General features: G+C 43.3%; 1 protein-coding gene across 6 annotated transcripts in view; it reads right to left on the bottom strand.

Moving 5' to 3' along the window:
- Positions 1 to 610: 610 nt before the first annotated feature.
- LOC147013045 (protein ELFN1-like) overlaps positions 611 to 19,574 on the bottom strand; it is a 258,139-nt gene continuing 239,175 nt past the window's right edge. For all 6 annotated transcript variants that reach the window (XM_085854513.1, XM_085854516.1, XM_085854510.1 and 3 more), the window contains one exon: positions 611 to 4,460. In XM_085854513.1, coding sequence (XP_085710639.1) covers positions 4,347 to 4,460 — 114 coding nt within the window. In that variant the 3' untranslated portion in view covers positions 611 to 4,346. The remainder of the gene's footprint in view (positions 4,461 to 19,574) is intronic.

Here is a 19,574-nt window from a genome sequence, read left to right on the forward strand (position 1 = left end):
ATTCCATCCACTGTTCTATCTGTCCGACGATACAGATAGATAGCGTTCTTCAGTCTTGACTAGTTCTTCTCCAAGCAATGAGCAAGGCTAGTTCTTCATTCTACTTTGTGGTAGTTATTCACTGATGTGCATTCTCACTTTGCTCACTGACATCACTGCATGAACCATTGTATCAGACATTTGATATTTGGCAAGATCAGAGCGTTAAAGAGAAACAAAACTCATATTTCAAAAACTGAGAATCTCTACCCATTGAAGCAGGCAGTCAAGTGGCCATAACTTCAACAATATCTTTTAAAGCAGAAACTTTTCTGGCTTTTTGCAGGCCTATGTTCTGACTTGTCAAATTTACTCTTTTCATCACAAGGAAATATAAAAGATGCGCCATGAGCAGCAAATGTACCTTTTAAGTGAATTTCCCAGTAATTTCTGTGGAGTGTGGGTCCACGATTGACTGTGAAAGGCACATGACATTTCACGGCCAAGTAGACCCACAAAAGTAATAAGTGGATGCCTCCCAGGAATGGTTTACTTTTGGGGATCCATGATTCAACCAATTTCTGATCGTGCACGTGAATGTAGAATTTTTAATACACGTTATTCAAAAAACTTAACACTGTATGTTTAATTGGACATTTGGTCACAAAACTTTTGTGGAATTAAATACGTACAATTCGTAAAACATTTAAATGTGCACCCCGTTTTCTGTTGGCCCAACATACAATTTACACACAACAGGGCTAAAAGTTAGATTCTGACACATCCAGGACTGAAATATAATAAGCAAGCATATTGTACATGCATTCTGTATTTTTGGTCAGAAGGGACATACCTTTTTAACATAAATGACACAGCTCACAGACAGCAAAGTTTTACAGAAAATAATGCAATGCGAGTTATGTTTCTGTCTCAAAGTATGACGTCATTACATGGGCCAATGACATCATTTCAAAAAGTCGATTTCCAACATTACCATTTACAGTAATTAATTATTATTATTTTTTAAACAAAGCATTTGTAAGGAAATGGGACAGCACATAGTATGTAATCCTAACATCCTTGAAATACTTTTTGAACAGAAATAAAACTCACAAGCACAGACTACGAGGCGGCCCACCAAATGAAGAAATTCACAATTGAACAGAGGCTGTCGTAATTTCGTGGCCTACCCTGTATAAAACAAGTAAATGATGAAGTGTTTTCCTGTTCCAAAAACGTGTTGAACTGTAATCAGTAAATGCTTTTCTTTCCTGCATTATAGTGTTCGTTTGCCCATCACTCAAATACAACATTATATTGGATGCATATTACACAAACAATGTCTTCATTTTCCTCCGGTTAATAAAAACATCAATTGTTTGTTTCTGAAACATCCTAAAGAATGTGAACCACGAGAAATATCTTCACCAAAGGCATCAGATCTCTACATCCACTCAGCAAGCAGGGTGGCTCGGTGGTGAAGTGAGTAAATCCTGATTGTGTTGCCTTCTTTGTATTGGCTGTTCAACGAAACTTGGCTTGGAGAGGAGATGGGCACTACCGGGTCTATTTGCCCATGTAAATGCCCCTGTAGTTCCCCAATGACCTTCATGAGGTTTGGGGACAAGCAATTCCACTCAACAACCAGTGTGTTCTCAAGTATTAGCTTCTTTCAGTCGTTTTGTTTACCTTCGTTCTATAAACTGTTCTTGACACGACAATACATACAGCTTCGCAATTATAAAATTAAATTATGGGAAAAAATACATTTACAAATTGCAGTGGAAATCTTTTTCGTTTTTTTTAAATCTCCCTGCAGATAACCCATGTCAGAAGTCGATGAGGATTTGATATGAAGTGACAGCACGCTGACTCTACCACGGTTCAATGGGATTTTAGGCTGATTATTTCACACAAAAATGCTGGCAAATGCTTTCAAAATGGGTTTTGGTAGTGTAATACCCATTGCTTCAAGAGTACTTCAAATACTGTCACTGATTTGATATAGTCAAACCATGACTAGCAGACAATGGTCACCAGAAAATGATTAGGCCAGATCAAGAACAAGTCTGGATAAGTAAAACAATTCCCCATGTAGAAAAGTGTGGTAATCCTTAAACCTTCCCCAGGTAGCCAATAAATACAGACTGACTTTGGCAAGACACCTTGCGAGCTGGACTGACAGTTATCCAGATTTGGTCTGGCGTCATTAATTATACCTGGGTCTGCAAGCTACCATGGACAGATAGTTCTTAATTATAAATGATATCACTGGTGAGCACTCATACTGGTATGTATAGCATTGAAATAAATTTATATGAAATAATGTTTGTTATGTAACAGATATCTGTTATATCAGTTATCCAAAAAAGCATTTACTGATGGTCCCGGTAGCCAAGGTTCTACTGTTACATTGTATTCACTTGATGGTCATGAGAATCATTGAGTGGATTGTTGGTGGAATGGGTAAAGCACTCGTACATGAGTTTTATTTTCCTTGGCTACTTAGCAAAAAACATCTGCATCTTGTGATTGAGTGATGACCTGTCTGAGATTGAGATTAATTATTACTACTTGTTGGGAGCACCCTTGTGCAGTGTCAATAGTAGGGGCCTCTTCCTCCACTGTTACAATCTTTACTGGTCTATTTTAAATATTATTTGTATTGCCTTGGAGAAGATTCTGCATTTTTTTGAGTAGGAGGGAGGATCAGAGAAGGGGAAAGAAAGAAGGAAGAGAGAAGGAAGAACAGACAAAAAATACACAGAAAAATGAGAGAATTTCATCAGATTATTGAATGCCTGATTCAATGATTATCTGCATCATCAGCTGGGCAGCATCCCTCATCGAGGTTTTGACCTTCAATCACAGAACTTCTCCGAATGATGGGTCCAGAGAGAGAGAGAGAGAGAGAGAGAGAGAGAGAGAGAGAGAGAGAGAGAGAGAGAGAGAGAGAGAGAGAGGAGATCTCCATTGAATTGAGAAAAACCCCAAAGGGGAGGCATGCAATCCAGCATTTAAAGTTTTAGTCTTAAGAACGATCTCCAGTGAGCTGTAAACATGTCTCACTGACGCTGTGAATGTAAAGAAGCTCCTTGCTTGCGCCCAGCATCAGAAAAACAATGATACACTGCACTATATATAGTAAAGTACACGTTTCACAACAGATCTGCTTGTTTCAACCAATCCAATTGCTTAAATGGAAACTTTCAACATTTCCTTTTTTTCATTGCTCCAGATACATATTCCTCGGCCAATTGTATGAAAAGTTACCTTTTAAGTACCATTTGCTCTTGATACATATATTGTGTATTGCCACTCTATTGCTGTGTGCTCGGTCAGACACGTAGGCCTGAATATTACAGGAAAGGAAGTAAACTTTAAAATAATTTCCTCCACACAAGTTATTTGACTTCGTCAATCTCTTTTCATGAGGCTCCGTCACTTTACATAAAATTTAACCGAAGATGTATTGGTATCAAGTTCAAGGCCCTTTTGAGACCCAGAAATGGGAAAATTTTGAAATAATGTATTTAAAATTGCTTTCGGTCAATGACCCCTCTATAAAGAAAATAAGACATCACACTAACTCCACAGTTATGACATTAGAATTATCTTGTTTTATATTACCAGGTCGGTAATATATGCTTATGATCAAAGTTTTACCTTCACCATGATTTTGTAAACAAAAAAACCTTTTACTTATTTACTTAAGATTATCAAAGGTCAGAATAAAGGCAATGGAGACGTAAGACTGCACGTCCTTGACCATCTGTCCTTCCTTCGACTTTGTTCTGTCACTGATCTCATGACATTCCTCTGTTTCAGTATAACCTCTTGTGATTGTTAATAGCCCGTTTACATGCTTCACTTCTCATTCTTATAAAAGCCTCATCTCATTCTATCTTGGATTAATTTATTAATTCCCACCCCCCCCCCCTTCCCCATCCCTCCGCATCCCCTATGACCATCAATGTTGTACAATCTCTTGCAGTATTATCAAGAGGTTCCTCACCTCTCTCATCTCCTTTATAAATCAGTTCCTGTGACCTACACCATACTTGCTAACTCAGGCTTTTAATGTCCTTTCTGCTGCTTGGTCTGGAAGCCAAAAGCGATGGTTATAAAACTCCTCCAATAAATTTTATCACTTATGAGCTGTAAAGAAGACTGTACTGTACTTCATTGTGCCAGGTGAATCCTCATATTCATGTAGCCGCATGATTACCGGGGTTTAATCGGCGGTGAGAGCTTCAAGTCCAGCTCTTTCACAGTGCCCCCATGAGGACAGGGACAGTTTCTACTTGACAACGACCCCGATGGAGTGGAACAAATCAACCGACATCCAATCCCATTGAGTATGACTTCTAGGTGTGCTGCGCTGAGACACCCTTCCAGTAATCGAGTATCTCGTGTAGATCTTCTCCACGTGCCCGCTGTACCTTCTCCTTCAGCGCATGCCCGGCACCTTTCGACACCACCTGTACACCACATTCAAATCGGCAACAACATATTCTTTTATTAAAAATCTACGGCAGCTTTAGGATTAACAGCATCAATTTTCATATTATCCTAAACAAAATGAAATGATTGCTTGTGATGAAAATTATGCAGGGATTTCTTTTCGATGCAGCTCCGGCAATCGCTTCGCTGAACTCCGAAAGGCTTATGACTCATGACACATCTTTTTTTCCATTCAACACCTTTTCATCTTCTCTTTGCTCTACAGAAGATACGTTCCCTTGACTGTAACTCTCTGTGCAGAGATATGAAAATTAAAAAAAAACAACAAAAAAAAACTTATTAATACAATGCGTGGGGAAATTCACACGATGGTACAACTTGGTTGATAGTAATGTGGGTGTCATCTGTCTTGAATTATAATCCCACTAAATGGTTTTATTATTCTGGGCACACACAGCAAAGTGTCCTTGAGCTTGCGATACATCCTCTGAAGGCAACATGCAAGAGATGGCTGTGCTTTTTTCTTTCTTTCCACTGCTTTGAAAGACTTCATGGCATCTTTAGAAAAATGTCAATGAAAGTCTTTCTGTGCTCTGGTTAAAACCATGTTATTGGATCAAGATAAATGAACTGGAGGAGGATGAACTGCTGGTTTGAAGAACGCCTATGGGGCTGTATACGCCGGTTTTACAAACACACAAACGGAACGCAGCAACTTGAGAAAGAAAGTGCTCAATCGAAGATTGGAATGGAGACATAGGATGTAAAATAACTGCAGTTTAACCCAACGACCCCCGAGTCATCATGGCCAAGCAAAGCAACAACATTTAATCAGACTTGGTGGCAGAATGGTTCATCCAAGGGTGAATGAGATCAGGATTGGGGTGAATGGGAGGACTGATCAGGATTGGGGTGAATGGGAGGGTGAATGACTCTGCGGCAGTGAATGACTGGTGGGTGAATGTGTTTACTACACAAAGTAGATTCTACTACTAGATGATCGGGGAAAAAAAGTAAGGTGTATGATGGTGGGGAAAAGTCCCCAAAACACTCGAGTCTGCGGGAACCCTTCTGTGTGAATCGCGCTGTTCCAACCAATCATGTCTGCCCCCTGGTTCTTCCTCAGCCTATTTCTTGTTCATGGCAATGTGTTTCTTCCTTATAACAAATTATTTATAACCCCTCTTAGAATTACAGAATGTTTCCTCTCACTTTGCTGTGCACCTCTCAACTGTTGAAGCGAGCTACTTCGGCCTTAGTGACTTATTTTAGTCCACTCCCAAATTAACTGAATGACCACAAATGCTTGAGTCGCTTGGTGGACTCCTTGACAAGTTTTTCTGCTTGGTGCAGGATTAAAGCATCAGTATCGATACATTAAAATCCAGTATATTTCAATTACATCAGAATTAATTAATCTCAATAATAATATGCTTGTTTATGTTTCTGTCCTGTCTGTAACATTCCGTTCCACCCATTGGTTGGACAGCTCACCCGACTCCAACCACAATTTCTATTTGGAAAAAATAAATAATCATATGGTCACCTGTCATCTTCATAATCTGTTGACTACTAGTAATTGTGAAAATCAACATCACCGATCGTGGCAGCCATCTGTTAACTTATACTCTGCCCAAATAACTATGTGGTATTCTTTCAAGCAGGGCTTAAACCCATGTCATTATAAAAGGTCTTTGTCTGAGGTCATTATTTACTTTTAACGATATATATATATATATATATATGCATCCAGGAAGAAGATAATTGGTTTTGGGTCATTTAATCATTATTGTCACACACGTTTAATTACGTATATCTCACAAGATCTTGCCTTTCTTGCAATGTCTCTGTATAAGTACTTCAAGAGAACAGCGATGAAGGAAAAGGAAACTGAGAAGGTGACCTTAGTTTTTAAAGAGGGAGAGACGTTAGCAGTGGATACTGAAGATGGCAGAGGAAATTATGAGAATCCCAATGCTGATGAGAAAGATGTTGAAGAGAAGCCTAAAGTAGATGGTAGCTGCAGTGGACAGAAAGTGAAGGCAACAAAACAAAAACATCACGTATCTTCTGGTTGAATGAGCGAGAACAATCGTCTGGGTATATATATATATATATATATATATATATATATATATATATATATATATATATATATATATATATATATATATATATATATATATATATATATATATATATATATATATATATATATAGTTACGGCTGTGGAAATTTGCAGAACACCATAAAGGTTCCTTAGTTCAGTTAGATTGATAAGTCTGTGTTCAGTTAGATTTCCCCACCGTTGTTTAATGGGGATAATTCGTGTCACAGGGCTGTGATCCTTTGAGGTAGGTTTTTCTGTTTCTATCGTTATTTTGAACTAACAACATCTCCAACCACCTAACCACCTTCGCCACGACGCCAGCTATCAATTCTCTTCTTCTCCACGGACACATTAGAACCATCTCTCCGCATTCAGTCAATAAACGCGAGCAAAAGGAAACCAAAGGAACTTCGATGGCGTGCGGATTTTTCACGCCTAATATTCCCGCCTGTTTTCTCCGCACTTGGCGTGGGGGGAGGGCGAGGCAGATCGTTCGCCATGGGTCGGTTCGTGGAATGAGGCGCTGGGAATGGAGGAGCGCCACTTTTCGGGAAGCTTCTCGCAGGAACTGGAAGGGGGGCGGAGCAGAAAACGGAGAGGAGCAAGGGGTTGGACTCCAGGGGATACAAGGGCGTGCAGGACGCCAGGTCTCGCAGCTCGCGTGGTTTTTCTTCTTCGTAGTGGCAGCGGAGCTCGTGTGTTCTCGTCGACTGGCAGGTCGGAGCTCGTGTGGTTTGCTTCGTGGTGGCTCCTTGTCGAGCTCGCAGCTCTCGTGGTTTTCTTCGTGGTGGCTCCTGGTCAACCTCGTGAGCTCGTGTGTTTTTCTCGTCGAGCCTTTTCTGGTCGGGTGATTGCTGCTGCTTCGTGGTGGTTCGAGCTCAGGGTGCCTTCCCTCTGGGTGCCAAGTCGAGAGTGTTGTGTCTGGTGGTCCAGGGTCGATGTGCGCACGAGAGGAGAGTGCCGGAGAGAGCTCGCCGACCGTCGCACCACGAGGGTGCAGGTAACTAGCGTCGGTCTCGTGGGGCCCATTCGGTCAGCCAAGTCCCACGCCATAAAGGCCCACGGGCCCAGTCTGACCCCCCTGTCTATGGGGGTGGTCTTTTCCTTTTATTTTTTTCTTTCGAATGAATGTTGGTGGCGCCGTGTCCATAAGTAAAACCTGTTAAGTGCCTGTGAAATAATAATAATATTTGGTCATAGTGCTTTCCCTTGCTTGTGTCTTTGTCCCCGTCCCGTGATTGCTTTTGTTTATTTGAATACGTGTATGACTGTATTTCATTGCCTTGCCTGCATACGTGTTGTGTGTAAATGGTAAATAAATGTGCTTTGTTGAAATGTACCCCGTTCGTTGCGTCTTCTCCCTATTGAAAATGCCATCTTGCATTGCGGAATAAATAGCTGGGTTTTATACACCCGTTCAATAGAATCGGATCCGGCGAGGTCGGGCGATAATACCCGCTCGGTTATCACTGCAGAACGGAACGGACCGCTTAAGCGGTTCGTGTCCAGGTCGACCTGCGTCGAGGTACGGTCGTCCGGTCAGCTGCCTGCGCAGGTACTAAGGTATATCGAATTCGGCGAGTGACCCTATCTTGCGCGGGTGGACATTTGGCTCGGCCGTGGTGGGGATTGGAAACCCACCCATGACTGGTTTCCGGTGTTAGCTCCGGAAAGTCACGAATGAATTGTCCATCCGGTGGGCAAGCTGCTACTATTTGTGGAAAGCGGTAGTTCGCACGCCGACGGGCGCGAATTCGTAACAATGTATATATATATATATATATATATATATATATATATATATATATATATATATATATATATATATATATATATATATATATACTCCATACACTACACACACATACATACCGTTACGGCTGTGGAAATTAGCAGAGCACCATATAGGTCCTTAGATCAGTTATGTCGATAAGTCTGCGTTCAGATAGATTTCCCCACCGATGTTTAACGTGCAATTATTCGTGTGCAGGGCTGTGAATCTTCAGTTAGCCGTTTTTCTTTTGCTATCGTTATTTTGGATCAACCGCTCCACAAGAACCACGATCACCACAACCACCTTCTAGTCAACTGCCAACATCCCCACAGGCAACGAACAGCCGCCTTCAGAACAACCACCTTAACCACAACCGCCCAACCACACCACCCTCACGACCACTACAAAACGCCAGCCACGCCACCATTACAACAACCACCATAACCACTACCGCATTGCCACCTCGGCACACGGTTGCGAGAAGCCTGGCATTCATCGGGGGGAAGCAGACGACGGCCCCACCCCCAAACGAATAACTTCTGCGCCGGCCAACGCAGCAGGAGAATAACCTAACACCAAGAATTATAAAGCGACACTAACTATAAAAAAGAAGAAGAATGAGAAAGGCCCCGATTCGGCGAGGGAAACACCCTGCTTCTGGAAGCTTCCCGCACGTGCTGGAAGAGGGGGGCGGAAGGGAGGGGCGAGGAGCCGTGAAGATAAAAGGGCGCGCTGAACGCAAGGTCGCTCTCTGCTGGAGGGTGTGAGGTGTGTGGAGGAGAGGAGAGAGAGTCGTGTCGGAGTTGTGGGCAGTGTGTGGAGCCGCGGGAGGGAGCTGGAGAGAGAGGAGCACAGCGGAGTCAAGGCGCGCGGCCTGCCGTGCCTTACCGTGGGTCGTTGGAGAGGGGACGTCGAGGGTGGCCCGAGCAAGTCACCACGAGGGTGAAGGTAGCCAGCCCGGCCTTTGCGGTCTACATGGCTGCGTGCCTAAAAAGACCCCAAGAGGTCCAGTCTACCCCTCGTCTTTGCTGGGGTTTTTCTTTGTTTCTTTTGCATGAACGTTGTGGCGCCATGTCTTTAAGTAGAGCTGTATAAGTGTGTACATAATAGATAGACGGTAGTAGCTCTTTTGCATTGCTTTTGTTGGTTGTATAATCGCATGCGTGCTTTTGTTTTTGCCTTTGTCGATTGCAAACTGCATGCGTGTCTTGCCTTGCTTGATTATATGACTGCATGACTGCTATGTACCGCTTGTGAAATAAATGTGCTTGTTCAAATGTTCACCCGTTCGTTGCATCCTTTCCCTAATTGAACTGCCATATTGCACTCGGAATATAGTTGGTTGTTAAATAACCGATAATAGAATCGGGTCCAACAGGGCCTCGCGATAACACTCCGCTCGGTTATCCCAAAACGAAGCGAGCTGCTTAAGCGGCTCGTTTCAAACGGGCCCCGTTGAGGCACAGTCTCTCGGTACTCTGCCCACGCGATTAATTAGGTATATTGACAATTCGGCGATTGACCATGTAGCGCGGGTAGAGTGTTGACTAGGCTGTGGTGTGCTCAAAACACACCCGTGGCTGGTTTTCGGCGTTGATCCGGAAAGCCGCGACTGGATTGTCCATTCGGTGGGCGAAGCGGCCGCTATTGGTTAAACGCGGTCGCTCGCACGCCGGTGGGCGGGAATCCACAACAATACACTACATGACCAAAGGTATGCAGCCACCCCTTCTAATTCGTGGATTTGGCTATTTCAGCCACACCCATTGCCGACAGGTGTATAAAATCAAGCACACAGCCATGCAATCTCCATTGACAAACATTGGCAGAAGAAGGGACTGTTCTGAAGAGCTCAGTGACTTTCAACGTGGCAGTCATTGGATGCCACCTTTCCAACAAGTCGGTTTGTCAAATTTCTGCCCTGCGAGAGCTGCCCCGGTCAACTGTAAGTACTGTTATTGTGAAGTGGAAATGTCTCGGAGCAACAACACAGCTGTCACATGGCATAAATGGCTATATATATATATATATATATATATATATATATATATATATATATATATATATATATATATATATATATATATATATATATATATATATATATACATACATATATACAAAGCCTGGTGTTGGCGGAGTAGTTAGGGCAGCGGCTTGGGATCCAAAAGGTCCTGAGTTCAAGCCCCGTTGGGCCACTGAATTAATACACCAGGGGGTTGACTCAGCCTGTCATCCTTCCGAGGTCGGCGAAATGAGTACCAGTATACTGGGCCGGTGTATACCCCGGTTAAAATAGGTGTACCATATCCCTGTGTCGTAAGAGGTGACCAGGGTTGCGTCAGGAAGGGAATCGGGCGTAAAACATGTGCCAAATCTCTATTCGGATCATACGGATGATCCGCTGTGGCGAGCCCTCACGGGAGCAGCCGAAAGAAGAAGAAGATATATATATATACAGTATATATATACATCTGCAAACAAACACCACACACACACACACACACACACACACACACACACACACACACACACACACACACACACACACACACACACACACACACACACACAAACACACACAGCCGTCACATGACATATACAGCTATTTCAGCCACACCCATTGCTGACAGGTGTATAAAGTCAAGCACACAGCTATGCGATCTCCATCAACAAACATTTGGAGTAGAATAGGCCAATTGTATAAAAAAACTGTACAATTTCAAGTTAATTGTATAAAAAATATATACATATATATATATATATATATATATATATATATATATATATATATATATATATATATATATATATCGTTTTTGGCCCTATCAATTTTAGAAATTAGGCCTATTTTGACCTTTTACCTCAAAAATAATTGGTGGTTGAATTCAGTGAGCTGATATGAAAATCCTCTTCAAATTTCAAGTCAATCGGATGAAAATTGAGGATTTTAGAAATTGCACCCAAGCTGTTTACCTTTGGCATATGTTGACCTTTTGGCCGATGTTAACCGAAAAAAAAATTTGTGATCGACTTCCGTGAGCTGATATGAAAATCCTGTTCCAATTCAATCAATTGTATGAAAATTGACAATTTTATATATTTGGCCGATGGTGACATTTTAGCGTATGTTGACCTCGCATTGACCATCGATAGACCATCGCAGTGACAGTACCGACAATCTCCGAAAGTTTCAGAATGATCAGCTAAGCGGTTTGGGCTGTTGGCGAGCAGACAGACAAACAAACAAACTAACCAAACCGATTAACATGCTTGGCAAAAACATATTTTTGCCAAGCAACAGACAGACTGGTAGACAGACAAACAGACCCAAAATGCAATACCCTCTCCTCTGGCGAGGGTAATAATTCATAACTTTGTGTGTATGGTAATCCTCTGTGGTGTGTTTAATTTTGTTCGCCTGTCATTTTGAATGGCTTTTCCCCTTGTAGTGGGGCAACTTAGCTAAATATAGCATCACAATTGTGCATTTTGTGAGGAAAGCACCAAATTTGGCACACTAGTAGCCTATCATAGTATGAAAAGATTTGGATATTGGGCCATCGCAAATTCAGCCGCTGCTGCAGCCATTTTCCACTGCCATCAAAAATTTTGAGATGGCCCAATATCCAAATCTGTTCATAATATGATAGGCTACTCGTGTGCCAAATTTGGTGCTTTCCTCACAAAATGCAAAATTGTTATGCTAAGTTGCCCCACTATTGTAAGAAATAAAAGTGAGAGCCTCAGCCGACATTCAACAACATGGTCAAGGATGGTTGTGGATGCCTTTTACCAGTTAATATATGCCTGGTGGTGGCTGAACAGTGAAGGTGGCTGGCTTAAGATCTTAGGGACTTGAGTTTGAGCCCCTGTCATTGGTTTAATTAACACCAAGTGCGGTTGATTCAGCTTGTAATCCTTCAGAGGTTGGCAAAATGAGTACCAGTGTACTGGTAATATAGGGTAATAGAACCCCTCCCCCCAAATAATGCAACTAGCAGCCACGGGCTGCACACGATAGCTTGCTAGTTAATATAATTATTTGATAAACGGCTCCTTTACATCGAGACATTAGCCTCTTTGGTACTGATTACACGAAGTCCTTTTCCACAATGATTACAAATTAACACACACACACACACACACACACACACACACACACACACACACACACACACACACACACACACACACACACACACACACACACACACACACACACACATTGAAAGCAATGAAGGAAGTAACGCTCACAGACGACCTGATGATCCCATCGAATGTGAACATAGAAAATGAAGCATTATGACCGGATATGTAGGAGGCTACTTAAAGGTACAACGAAGAAAATATGGCATTGCTAATTAAGGTTTGAATACCCAGCGATTTTGGCCTCAAGACAACAAAAAAATGAAGTCAAAAGATCTTGGAAGCTGATCAAGAACACCAAAATTGTACCAGTGATAGTTGGAGCAATGGGAATGATAAAGAAGAACATCACAAATATCCTACATACCATCCCTGGGAGTATAACTACAAACAAACTACAGTTAGAGGCTGTCCGGGGCTCAGTGATGATCCTGAAAAGAGCTGTCGGAACAAAACCGAGAACAGGAAATCATGATCCCTTACTGAAACGGAGGTGGATGTTTCGAGACCTGGGAGGGCTCCGCTCAACCTTCTGAAACCGCATACGGCGATAACATCCAACAACACACACAAGCAAAGAAAAATGCAAAGTGGAGTAATCGTCAGCAATGTGACATTTTCTGTATTCCACGCAAAATGTCAGGCCCATGTTACAGCGCTCCATGGGCCCCGCATTTTAACCTTTAAAAGGAGAAGCCACAATGGCATTTCACAAGCAGCTCGTTCTTCAATCATACGGCCTCAGGATATGAATATTGTTTGTTAGAATCAGTTAATTTGACGTTGATTGAACTGTCCAAGAAAGGATGATGATCGTCATGAATAAGGAGAGAAGCAGATGCAAAAATAATTTTTTTTAAAAAAAACTTCACTGGAGGTCATCCATATATGACACATGCAAACAGGCAACTCGTTTTGACCCCCCTCCTGTGCTCTCCCTACCACACAGCCTTCCAGAATCTGTAAAGTACGTCCTGCACCAAAGCTTAGCATAGATATTGTTCTGTGGGCAAAACTGTGATCGTGCTTGGGGGACTTGCAACCTCTCCCCCATCGACCATTCAAGGGGTGAGTGAAGTGAGCTACTTAAGAAGTTTGGAGAAAAATTTCCTTTTCACAAAGGGCATTTAGTTATTTCACCCAACATGTCTGCGCCATATTTCCATGCCAATACTCCCATAAAATGTGCTTGGAATAAAGCCCATGCCAAAGACGGGCTATTTGATCAGGGCACCATGTTTCGCGTCCACCTAAATACCAGATGGGACAACTAACGTTACACTTCCATCTGAAAGATGAAAGTGATCCAGGATGCATCCATCGTCTTCAATTGGCAATGCACCAGAAGGGCGGTTTTGAGTTAAATCTGATCTCCAGTCAGTGATCAAACCCAGACTCCATAGCATAAAGGCGAGTTGGCTACTAACGGAGCTATCTCACTGGCCCAATGTCTTAAAAAAGCACTTGCTATAAGGGTTATCGGCACCACTTTGGGTGCATTTTATATAACAAAAGCTCATTTGTACTTTTCCATTAATGAGATATTGTGATCTTTATTGAGCCCAAAGCCAATTTTCTCTTTAGGAGTTGGGAATGTGTGATAAAGTAACAGTGGAGTAAGCACAGCCCCACTTACAAGGGTATCTTTTTTATTTTGTATGCAGCACATGGCTGTGGGTAGCATCATTGACTGGGGGCGATGGGGACAGGAGGTGGCTGTGTTGCTAAATGCAGTGCCAGCTGTTAGAGCAGGAATTTTGAATGTTAGAGCAGGAATTGTTAGAACAGGAATTTTTAAATTTAATTTTAATTCATTCAGGGTGCTGATGATAGCTCACCTTCTCGTGAAGAATACTGTGGGATCAGTAATGTCCACTGGTCAGCGTTTGAATGTTGGCAAACTAGATGTCTAGTTTTGACTTCCATCTGATAGACGGTGAAGAAATTGATGATTTTCTCTCCATGGGAAACAACAAGGTGACAGTTTAGACTTGAGTGGACATTCAAACCCATGGTAGACAGCACAGGGGCAGCGATGGCGCATACCTCTCGATTATCCGAGCAACCACTTCCACGTGTCTGAGTATGAGAGTAGTAATTGTCGAGTCACCAATCAACACCAACATGAATGCCACCTCTACCTGACATATCGGAATTACTATCAACAGTACGTGCCTGTATGTGTGTGGCCGTACGTACAACAACAAAAAAAAAACTTTCAAACCGCGAGCCAGAAACAACAACCACACAGGCCGTTCCTTCGCTCTCACATGCCTGTACGTACGTGTCCATACGTGCGTGGCCATAATTGCAAACCAAAAAAAAAAAAAAAACTTTCAAACTGCGAGCCAGAAACAACCACACAGGCCATTCCTTCGCTCTCTCGTGCCCGTACGTGCAACCCCCCTCCCCCCCCCAAAAAAACAAACAGAAAAAACTTTCAAACCGCGAGCCAGAAACAACCACACAGTCCGTTCCTTCGCTTTAGTAAACGACGACTGGATTGGGACATTGTGTTTATCTATAAATGCGCACAAGAAATCGAGAAATTATTACAATACAGTAAGTCATCACTATTCGGAAGTGGTGCGTGCCCGTACGGAATGTTCACATCATTCCACAAATTATCGCTTTCATTGAGGTAACAACTGCTGTGATACTTACACACACACAGTTAATTAAAATCCAAATTAAAATCAAGTTTACCTCCCTGTCTTTGCTTGCCATGACACTCGCTGCCATTGATCATTGCCACTCCTACATCACAGGAACTAAGGCACCGATTGATCCCCATCGTAACCGGCACGGCACGTGACGTCATTGTCGGCCGGACGCGCACCGGCCAACGCAGCAACGTGTCTTGTCATTGATTTGTAAATAAATGGCCATAACTTGGGAACCACTTGTCCGATTAATATCAAACCTTGAAAAGGCGCATCCTCAGGTCCCCAGCAATATACCTGGCAAGTTTCAATTAGATCGGACCAGTGGTTGTCGAGAAACAGCGGTCAGACACACAGACACACAGACACACAGAGACACACAGACACACACATACACACAGACACACAGACACACATACACACAGACACACATACACACAGACACACAGACACACAGACACACAGAGACACACAGACACACAGACACACAGACACACAGACACACAGACACACAGACACACAGAGACACACAGACACACACATGCGCACAGACACACAGACACACAGACACACAGACAGACAGAGAGATAGAGACACACAGAGACACACACAGACACTGAGACACACAGAGACACACAGACACACGTACATAGAGACACACATACACACAGACACACATACACACAGGCACACGTACACACAGACACAGACACACATACACACAAACACACAGACACACATACACACAGACACACAGACACACAGACACACAGACACACATACACACATACACACAGACACACATACACACAGACACACATACACACAGACACACATACACACAGACACACAGACACACATACACACAGACACACAGACACACAGACACACAGACACACAGACACAGATTGCTGGAATTATAAATTATAGATAGATGAATCGATAACAAACAGCTCCTGCCGGTACATGTGCTCGCCTTATGAATAGGTATTGTCATGAAATCAAGCAGTCAATGAATGTAATTTAAAAAAATTAACTCAAAAATAAAATTATGTTCTGCAATAATTGCAACAGAGGATTGTTTTTTTTTCTTGTCTTTTCCTGGGACTAGACATGACATTTAACTTGAAGAGAAAAAGAAAATCCATAAACCGTAAAACTTTTCAAAGCATGGCTTAAGTTGGAAGGATATTTAATGAATCATCAAATTGATTTCTTCGAGATGAACTACTGGAGTCGCCCACAAGCTATATTCGTTGTCATGAATTTCGTTATAAGAATGGCACTTTTGGTGGATGATTTTGTTTTTTTTATCAACGAACTGCAATTGAATATAGTGAACAGAGAAATTTATAATTTCTCTCAATTTCAAAATCTGATGAGCAATATCTAATATAAAAGCTCTTTAACCACTCACTGATTGACTCGCTCACTCACTAATGTGAGTGTTTAGTGCCTTCTGAGTGGCTGGGAAGTTGAAATTTCGCATTGAAAAGGGGGTGATTTAGGGGTGGTAGTTTTAGACACAAGCTGGTAGATATGACTGATCCCACGGTATCCTTCACAAAGGGGGGGGGGCACTACATTTGTGACACAGCCACCCCCACCCCCAGTCACAATGATGCTACCCACAGCCAGGTGCAAGATTCAAAATAAAAAAGATACCCATTTAAGTGGGGCTGTGTTTGCACAGACTTCCAGTCTGGGGTTTGGCGTATGTGGGCGACTGATCAGCACTCACTCCTTCAAGTTCATATCAGCTAAGTTCCCTGGACAAAATACATTGTGTTTCACTGTTTTATTTTTACGAGAAGCACCCGCTCCCTGTGAGAATGGAAAGAGGGGTTGTTTTATTGGCCTTATTCAAACATGTATATTGAAATAATACTTCTCCAAAACACCTCACTGCAATGGAAAACGTGGGAACAATAACACTGCACTGTAAACGGTGAGGCCTTGTAATAACCTCTCCCACCCGGAATGGCGCTACATGATACACATTTACACAGAGAATTTTCATCCCCCCACGACCCCCGCCCCCAAGACTTCTGGCAAAGATAAAAACACCCCTACACACCAATATAGTAAGGATTAGTGTTTTACTGGTCGTGTTTTTCATCATTTTTTTCTGTCCCAAACCGTAAGCTGCTGCGTTGAATTGTCCAGTTTGTGTCCCGAGTCAACTCAGGCCTATTGGTAATAGTCGGGTTGTGCTTTCCCTCCTTTTCTTGCCTCATTTTCGCTTCTTCCCAGGTATTGTTACTTCTGATCTCTCAGCTCAATACATTTCCCCTCCTTGTTCAAAAATACAAACAACATATCATTCCTTCTTCATCCTGAAGTTGCAACTCTGAAATTGCAGCTTAAATCCAGGAGAATGTTACCATCCCAGCCTTGGCTGGATGTTGGTAAACTCAAGTATGAGAGGGTAGCTGAGGAGTTTGCGAACAGGCTGAGTGGGGATTTGGGGGGTCTGGGTGCGTTGGGGGATCCTGAAGAGTTGTGGAGTGCCTTCAAGCCCACTATCCTTGATGTTACCGGTGGATGTCTTGGAACTCACTGAAGGGTGAAGAAGAATTTTGTCTCAAGAGAAAGTGGATACCATTGACCAGAGTCACAGGACCAGGCTTGGTGGCAGAGCTGAGCTGTTCAGGGAGTTGAGGCATAAAACTGTATGTGCACTGGCAGTGGACAAGGAGGCCTATGTGCGAGGAATCTGTAAATGGGGTAGGGCATCACCTGTGGTCAAGTGATTCTCATCCTGTTTGCAGGGGAATTGGTGCATTGCGTTCCTCCAAGCCCGTCCATCGGTGTACTGCAGTTAGAGTGGAGGGTGGTAGGCTCTTGACAGAGAAGTCCAACGTGAAGGCCTGCTGGACTGGTTCCTTTGAGCTTTACCAGGCTGTACCGGGCTGATCCACCAGCTGTTGAGTTGGATGTCAGGGGTGTTACTATCCCGACTGCTGACCCTCAAATCAACTGTTATCCACCTTCATTTGAGGAAACACAGGCTGTGGTGAAACGGGTGAAATGGGGTAAAGCTCCAGGGATCTGTGGAATCCATCCTGAGCTTCTCAAGGCTGGTGGAAATGCTGTACTCATGTCATTGCATGCAGTTCTGTGCTCTGTCTGGAATACAAGCATCATCTCAACTGACTGGAAGAGGGGCCTTGTTGTCCTTCTCTGGAAAGGGGAGCGTGAACGCTGGGACTACAACAACTACTGAGGGGTGGCGTTGCCCTCAGTGCCCGGAAAGGTATTTGCTTGGATAATTCTTGATAGGGTTCATCACCATCTGCTTGAGCACCAGCACCCAGAGCAGTCAGGCTTTACACCAAAGAGGTCAACGATTGAGCTTATCCTTGCTCTTCGGGTCCTCACCGAATTCAGATGAGACTTTTCGCAGGGGCTGCTTGCAGCCCATGTTGATCCCTGTAAAGTGTTTGATTCAGTGAAACGGGATGCCCTCTGGAGGATTCTTTGTCTTTGTAGGGTGCCACCAAAACTGATCAATCTGATGTCTGAACTCTACTCTGGTCCTGAAAGGGCTGTTCCCTTCATGTACAGCCTTTATTTTTGGCTGCTGGTTGCATCATTGGTTCGGGGTATGGCTATGCCGCTGATTCAGTGCCCCTATTACCAGAACACTGTTGCTCATTTTGCCGACCTCAGAAGGATGACAGAGTGAGTCAACTCCCTGGACTTCATTCAGCAGCCAATGGAGCTCGAACTCAGGACCTAACAGCCACCACCCTAACTGTGAAGCCAAAACCAGGCTACGAAGGTGCTGTGAGACGTGGTGATACCATCTCCAACTTATTTCCATTTGTTGCTGGAGTTCGTCGAGGGTGATCACTGGCCCCCACACTTTTCAGTGCTGGTATTGGCTGGATTATTGGGAGGATGTCAGAGAGATCAAGCTGCGGTGCATCATTTGGGTCTCTGACCTTGATTTTGCAGATGATGCCGTAATCTATGCGGAGATTCTGGAAATCCTTTTGGAGGCCCTCGAGGTGCTGAATGAGGAGTCGGAGCTGCTGGGATTATGGGTTTCCTGGGTCAAAACTAAGATCCAGGTTTTCAATGACATCTTGGATGCTGCTATCTTGTGTGTACCCGTTTGTGGTGAGGATGTTGAGGTCACAAAGAGATTCACTTCCCTTGGCAGTGATATTCATGTCTCTGCTGGCTGTGAGCCAGAGGTCAATAGACGTCTGAGTTGGCCCAGGGAGTCATGGATTCCCTGGATCATGGGGTGTGGCATTGTCGGGACCTGTGCAGGAGGTCAAAAGTCTGCGTCTTCAGGTCCTTGGTGCTTCCAGTCTTGCTCTACGGATGTGAGACTTGGACTGTGACCAGGGATCTGAGATGGAGACTTAATTCCTTTGGTACCAGGTCTCTTCAGAGAATCCTTGGCTATTGCTTGTTGGACTTT

Source organism: Eptatretus burgeri, chromosome 14 (genome assembly GCF_056783735.1).
Source record: "Eptatretus burgeri isolate ZD-2024b chromosome 14, Ebu_testis_v1, whole genome shotgun sequence".
Classification (NCBI taxonomy): Eukaryota; Metazoa; Chordata; class Myxini; order Myxiniformes; family Myxinidae; genus Eptatretus; species Eptatretus burgeri.